This window comes from Hermetia illucens, chromosome 4 (genome assembly GCF_905115235.1).
Source record: "Hermetia illucens chromosome 4, iHerIll2.2.curated.20191125, whole genome shotgun sequence".
In the NCBI taxonomy this organism is placed as follows: domain Eukaryota; kingdom Metazoa; phylum Arthropoda; class Insecta; order Diptera; family Stratiomyidae; genus Hermetia; species Hermetia illucens.
Genome location: NC_051852.1, coordinates 91,088,714 through 91,096,263, shown reverse-complemented (window position 1 = coordinate 91,096,263; position 7,550 = coordinate 91,088,714). Strand labels below are relative to the sequence as shown.

Genomic DNA, 7,550 nt, shown 5'->3' with positions numbered 1-7,550 from the left:
ACTGTACATACATTACAGGCTGCGTGCAAACGGGATAGATTTTCAGTCGAATACACTTACATAAGAAATAAACAAAACCTTTCATACCTGAAGCGTGGAACTTCCGGCTGTCGACTTGTTATACCTACTGCAGCGATGATGACTTTTTTTTTAATTTCAGACCTTCTCAGTACATTTTTAATCTTCGAAATATACAAAAGAAAGGCGACGGGAAAACAAACGAAATATTTACGAATGCATTTTTTAATTTTATTTTTATTTATTTAAGTATACACGTTATTTTGATGCTATGAATATGTAGAATATTCTGCTGATGTTGCATTTCTTTTATGCTCCTGTGAAATAAATTCAATACCTTGTTTCATAGCTATTCCATACTTTGAAAAGTATTGAAATAAAGTATGGAGTTGTACACTTTATTTTGACGTTCATAGTATGTGAAAATCCAATATCCACCTTTTAAATATTCAGTGGACAGCACAACTGCACACGGTAACTCCGACCGCGGAAAATGAGCACGAGCCACATGTAATTTCCACCTGTGCTGGCTTAAAAGCTTTGCGCCGCGCTCCGCTCATTTCAATCTAATTCGTTCCGGCCCACCTCAGCCCACCGTCAATTGGCCACCGCCGGGGGCCGACAAGCTTGTGGACCGCCGAACAAGTGAGAACGGAACACAACAAACGACGTGCTCCCCGCGGCCGCATGCGCGCATTATGAGTGTGGGTGTGCAATTGAAAGTAATTACAGTGTAAGTACGCTGGTCACCACACATGCTTGCACGGGGCGGCGGACAGGTGTGCGTGCGTGCGAGCTTTTCATAGCTTTCGCGGAATGCGTTGCGCCGCGCCGCGCGTCGCCGCCCCGCTCTGTGCATTTTCCCACAAGCCGCTCGCTTTCCGCTCACTCGTTTTAGTACGAATTGTACTTTTCAAGCGACAAGTCCGACGAGGAAATCGTGGGAAAACCGTCAGCATATCGGCTATTGGAAAAAGAGAAGAGTTCAGTCACCAGGTGATCGGCGTATTGGGAAATTTCAGTCGTGCTTTCCTGCCCAAGTCCGGGAAAATCGTGGAAATTGTGTAACGTGTGGCAGCGAGCGGTTACGTGCGGCCGGAGTCCTTCTGACCGGAAAAGCGAAATCCGTTTCTGGTGCGAGAACGCAGTGTTCGCTTCTGTTGGAAAACGCGCGGCCAGTCGTCACGTCCTTCACGGGAAATTCGCGAGAAAAACATCTGAAAACTCGTCGCGGAGCCGCGGGTGTTCTGTTTTGTTGTGCGTTTGCCGACGTCTTGGACGGGAAGTTGGGAAATCGTGCGAAATCAATGTTCCGAGTGAAAGCCTGTCGATAGCGGTCGAAACATAATCGAGAGGTCCGCAGGGTCGCCAGTCGCCTAGCGGAAACGCGGATTCAGCAAAAGGGAAATCCCTGTCGCCGTTTGAAGTTCCTTGACAGATAGTTGTGCGGGTGTGTGCGTCCTAGACGTGAGGCGAAAGTGAGTTTTCATTTGTTTCCTCCGGTCGAAGCCGTGGAAGGTTCTTTTCCAAATTCCGGAGTTCTTGTGCTTTCCTGGGCGGACGGAAAAATCTGCAAAAGTGGCGGCTGCAACGGCGACGGCCAATAACTTCGTAATTGCGGCCCCATCGACCGCAACTACGGCTACAATGGCCTTCAACGGGGGTGGCGGCGGCGGCGGTGACGGCCCCCAGAACAAGAAGATCCGCACCGGTCAACAAACGGGCGAAGCCATGGATACCCAGCACCAGAATAATCGGGTAAGTCGCACTGATGCCTGTAGCCCCGAGATCCCTGCCTGATCCCATTCCGGCTGCAATGGACCGGAAAGATAACGCGCTCCCACATTCCTCGAATCTGGACGATAAGGCAAATCGCCTGCAATACCCAGTTGCGGGCCCAAATGCATAATGAGCCCTCAATAAACATTCACCCCCTTCGGGCCAGGGCATATTTGGTTTGTTTTCGACAATGACAACGGCGACGCGACGCTTCTCTGACGTCTAGGGAAAGTGCGGGAAAAATCGATTTTCCCAACTGCACGGGACTTAGATACGCCGAGATGCTATCTCCTGTCCCGCTATTGTGCCTCTTCCCGTAACGAACAGCCCGGCGGCCGGGACACGCTCGGCGCGGGGGCGGAAAATACTTCTGGAGCACTCACCATATGAAATTAAACTCAACGCGTCAGCTTCACTCGTAAAGTATCAACTTGTTCGCCGGGAGTGCAACCCCCGTCGGAAGACACCCCGCGTCCAGATGAAATTCAGTTAAATCTGTGTATAAGCATTTTGCGAGAGGGTGGAACTTTCCCTCGCGCTGCTCTGTGGCGGTGGAGTAGATTGTTGCATGCCCTCCCTTGTCCCCATGGCAGGACACCGCGACGTGGGCTGTTGAATAACATTTGAATCTAGGAAGCGGCGGGAGAGCGCAAGTCCGGGATATGTCAATGTTTGGGAAAATGCTTGCAAGATTCCGAGACTGCTGGGCACGGAATTGGAAAATTAAGAATTTTTGGCGGAAAATTTTGAAAAGTTTTGCGTCCTTTGGAAGTTTCTCCTAAGAGCAATTAGAATCCTCGTAATTTATGAAAATCCTCCGAATTCTTAGCTGGCAGCTGGGAATTTTTTAATTTGGGACTTAGAGATCTCAGTGGAAATACCCTCTTCTCTGATTAATTGGAAAACTGATTGCGAAGGTTCGGAAAATGTTCACTAACTACTGAAGATAGAAGAATTCCCGCCGCCTTCGGCTTCTCGCTTTGCTGCAATTTGCTACAGTTAGAGCGCATATTATTCGCCCCTATGGAAGCATTTCATAGTCACTGTACAATTACGCACTGAAAACACTTACGTGTTGCAAAGTAGGTGTTTTAGCCATTTTGGAGAAGAATAACTTGGGCTGCAATGTTCCTTGCCACCTTTGGTACACGAAAACCCAATGCCTTTTCTGGTCATTACGTTCATCCCTGGATTTCGCCCTTTCGACTTAGATGAAAGCAACTTCAATTAATTAAACCGCCTCATGCCTCTCGCTTGAGTTTCGAAGCAACGTTGTGACACTAATTTTCAACTATTTTTGAAGCAAAAATTGTTTTTTTAATTTTCCAGCAAAGGGAGATTGCTCCCTTCCTCATTCCTTTAAACAATTTCGCGCCAAGTGTGCTTTCGTAACAATATCTCTTGCCACTAAATGAGGTCGTAATCTTACCTCGTTCTCCTAACGGAACACTCGTGATTTTATTCCGTTTTGACTGAGCTGTGAATTAACTTCGGTAACTAATTGCAGTCTCTGATTGCGCTTTCCGTCCTTTGGGTGCATGCTCATTAACGAAATGGTTCTAAGAAACTAGACCAGCTTCAACGAGTACAAAGGATCTTTAGTGTCGGAGGAAGTACCATAATTTCCTGGCATCTAGGACGTATTTTTACTTTCTATCACTGCTAGGTCCGGATTCATTGTGTTCTTTGACAAACAGAAATTTTTCAGAAAGATATTGAAATTAAGAATTTAAAATCAACTCCGTCCTCGTCGCTTGTAGATTTTTTTATTCAGCAAATATCGATATTTCAGGAACAACTTGTTCCCTACGTATTGACTATAGATCTTCTTTTTCTTTAGCCTTTGTCCCGTTCACAAGCGGGGTTGGCTCGTCGTGATCGGCTTCGCCATTTGGCTCTATCGAATGCCTGATTTGGGTGCAATCTCGAGGCTTTCAAATCCCCATCTAGCGTATCAAGCCACCGTTGTTAAAGTTTGCCTTTTGGCCGTTTACCATCGACTTCGATGTTTAGACCAATCTTGGGAAGTGAATTCTCGGTTGCACGAATTGCGTGACCATACCATCGAAGACTCCTCTCTCGCAACTTTTCCACGATCGGTGCAAACCCATAACGATCGTGGATATCCTCATTTCGGATGTGATCTAAACGTGTGACGCCACTAGTCCAACGTAGCATCTTCGTCTCCATTACCGCAAGACGCCGTTCATTGTCTTTTATAGTCGGCCAAGACTCAGAACCATAGAGAGCGACTGGACAGACGACATTGCGGTAAATTTTAGATTTGAGACGTTCGTTGATACGTGGAACACAAAGAACACCAGTTGTGGAACGCCACTTCATCCAGGTTCATAACGCAGTTCTCCATTGGCTGATAGCGTTGACCCGAGGTATTTAAATCGCTCAGTTCTGGGCAGATCACTGCTCCTGACAGTGATTGTGCCTGTTTCATGGGGATCGGTCGTCAAAAATTCAGTTTTGTTTAAATTTAATCTGAGACCGTGTTGCATGAGGCGATCATTAGATTTTTGAACAAGTTGCTCGAGATCATTTTTGCTATCAGATGCTAGGAAAACATCATCTGCATAAAGTAGTGTGTAGGGCGCTAGACGTTGGATATCCCGTGTGACGGTGTCCTTAACAAGAACAAAGAGGAGTGGTCAGAGAGCGCTTCCTTGATGAACACCAACAGAGACACGAAGCGGTTTTGATACACCCGTCATCGGTACACGGTCAAACGCTTTCTCTAGATCCAGAAAGGCAATGTAAAGAGGACGATGTTTCTCACGGTGTTTCTCCATGAGTAACCGCCCAGCGTGTATTGCGTCAGTAGTTCCGCAGTTCTTGACAAATCCGGCTTGATTCACGGTTATTTCAACGATTTCGCGAATACGGTTGTCGAGAATGCGTTCAAAAATCTTCATGGTATGGGGAAGTAACCGGATCGGACGGTAATTTGAACATTCTGCTGGACTACCTTTCTTTTTCCATATTGGAACAGTGGTACTTTCTTGCCAGTCAGATGGTGTTCTTCCTTCCTGAATAACTCGGTTAAAGAATTCACTGAGCCACAGTGTTGGGTCCCAGCTCTTCGCTTTCCCCGATTTCATTTGTTTTATTGCCCCCTCGACTTCGGTTGCGCTGACTGGTGGAACTGGTCCAAGTGTCGGCAATGATTTTGGAAGTGGAGGATGAGCAAATTCTTCAGTTGAAATCTGCTCGAAGTATTCTCGCCATCTATCCGTTGCGGCTCGACGGTTGGTAAGCAAAGTACCGTTCTTGTTATTAACGCAACAGAAGTGTTCGATATGCTGTGTGTGTTCGTTACGACTTTTAGCAAGTCGATACAGATCTCTCTCGCCATCCCGAGTGTCCAGTTTATCGTAAAGATTTTTGAAATGGTTCGCTCGGGTGACAGCGACCGCTTTCTTTGCTTCCCGGTTGGCATTCTTATAAATTTGCCAATTAACAGGCGTTTTATCGTCGAGAAATTTGTGGTAGAGGCGTTTCTTTTCACGGACCTTCATTTCAACATCATCATTCCAAAGCCAAGTACCTCGCTTGATGTACCGCTTACCCGGCTTGGTGACCCCGAGGGTTGCAGAGGCCACTTTGTGGATCGTGTCTTTCATTTGGTTCCATGATTCTTCCACATTCGTAATGGTCGGCAATCGTATGAGTGAGACCGTTTCTTCCTTCTTCTCACCAAATCGCCACCATTTAATGCGCGGCGGGCCAGTGCGTTCCTCACACTGTTTTATCGGTGGCTTAATTCCCAAAACGGCAATCAATGGGCGATGTTGAGGTGCTATGGTCTGATAGGGATCGACTTTGCTATCAGTGACAGTGGTGAAATGTTGGCGTCTTATGAGAATATAGTCGATTTGCGTTTTACTGTTCCCAGTATAAAATGTAGGAAGATGAGACAATCGTTTGATGAACCATGTATTCATAAGTACAAGGTCATGGGTGTCCGCAAAGTCGATTGACTATAGATATTGAAATCCTTTTCCGTTTGGGACCCTTTTCTTTTTTTTGTTCATTTTATTTATTTCCAAATAGTGTCTTACATCTAATACATTTTGCTCACGAGTAGCTTAGAATTAGCTTAGCTAGCTTAGAATTATTACAATGGGTGGCTATACATTGTTCGGCCTACCCGACCTTCTTTGTAATTAATTTTACTGTGTAAAAACAAACTGTAATTTACAATGTTCCTTGGCTTTGTATTTTATTAAAACATTACTTCACAAGGTGACGCGAGAAGGTTTTATTTTATTTACATCTACCTTATTACTACTTATTTCTACTTACATAAATACTTTATTCTACTATATACAATAGCACTTAATATTCATATAGTGCTTAGCCACTTTGCACTCCTACCAAGCAAGGTGTGTCGAAGAGGGACAGGATTACTGGTTTTAGGTCAGGGTTCAGTATCTGGCACGGCCTAAGGAAAGTCGCTAGTGGGATTGTTTTTCCCTGCTCATGCAGTCTTCTAATTTTTGGGTTTGGATAGTTTTCAAGTTTATTGAAAAACCGCTCCGTAATGTTGAGAATATATTCTCTAATGGGGTTTATATTTGTTTGCCGGTATACTATGGCATTCCTGCCGCACTTCTTAGTCTTCCAATTGTAAGACAATCCAGTGCAATGTCTTAATACACGGTGTTCGACAGACATGCATTTATCCATGGCTTTCGAAGAGCAAGTGATCCACGAAGGGGCTCTGTAGCAAATGATGGGCCTGATGAGAGTCATATATAGGATCAGCTTAGTTTTGGTGCTTAGACCTACTTTTTTGCGAAGAAGAAAGTATATCGACTTTAACATGATTGTTAAATCTTAGGAATTCGTTGAAATTGTTTCCTAGATATTTGATCGATTTCGACCCTCTTACTATTGTATTCCCGATTTCCAGTTTCAGGCGTTTAGCCTTCCTGTGGATGAGTCTAGATCCCAAGTATCTAGATTTCCTCCTGAAGATGCACACTTGTGTCTTGGTTGAGTTAATTTTAATACCCCAGCTCTGGTAGTAGTAGCAGAGGTCAACCAAATAATCCTCTATATCGCTAACTGCCTTGTCTGGTCGAAAATTGGAGGAGTAGACGAGTGTGTCGTCGGCATACTGCATAAGTTCTGTACCGACCTCAGGGGAGGCGACAACAGCAGTGAAAATGTTGTATAAAGTAGGACCAGAAATGGATCCCTGCGGCACCCCAGAAGTAATCGGCAAGAGATCGGAAATCTCATTTCCAAGACTGACGTAAAAATATTTATCCTCGAAGAAACTGATGGCAAGTCAGATCGTCGGGATTGGGAATTCGTATTTGATCAGTTTATAGATTAGCCCGTTTATCCAGATGGAATCAAAGGTCTTTTCTAAATCCAGAGCGCAAGCTACCGTGGGTTTATTATTGACGATAAGTCTGCCGGCCACAGTATCGTGGAGGTAGCTCAGGGCGTGCTGGGTTCCGTTTTTAGTAGGGAAACCGAATGGATGGTCTGGAATAATATGGTTAAGATTGCAATCTTGGACCAGCCCTACGGTCCATGCTCTCTCAAAAAGCTTCCCCAGGTTAGATGGAAGTGAAACGGGTCTAAATTTACCAGGTTCACATGAGGCACCTCCTTTCCGAATGGCTATAATTTTGGCTATTTTCCAGGTGGATGGGGAGTAGCCATTATTAATGCAGTTGTTAAAAACAGCAAGCAGGAACTTAATGGAGGCTACTGGAAGATTTTTTAAG

The 7,550-nt window shown here is 45.1% G+C and overlaps 1 protein-coding gene across 13 annotated transcripts in view; it reads left to right on the top strand.

The window, feature by feature from the left end:
* Positions 1-879: 879 nt before the first annotated feature.
* Positions 880-7,550, top strand: part of LOC119655946 (heterogeneous nuclear ribonucleoprotein L) — a 440,324-nt gene continuing 433,653 nt past the window's right edge. For 7 of the 13 annotated variants that reach the window (XM_038062149.1, XM_038062147.1, XM_038062148.1 and 4 more), the window contains exon 1: positions 885-1,776. In XM_038062149.1, coding sequence (XP_037918077.1) covers positions 1,666-1,776 — 111 coding nt within the window. In that variant the 5' untranslated portion in view covers positions 885-1,665. Of the gene's footprint in view, positions 1,777-7,550 lie in introns of all 13 variants that reach the window. The other 6 variants (XM_038062141.1, XM_038062142.1, XM_038062137.1 and 3 more) reach the window with 4 other exon arrangements.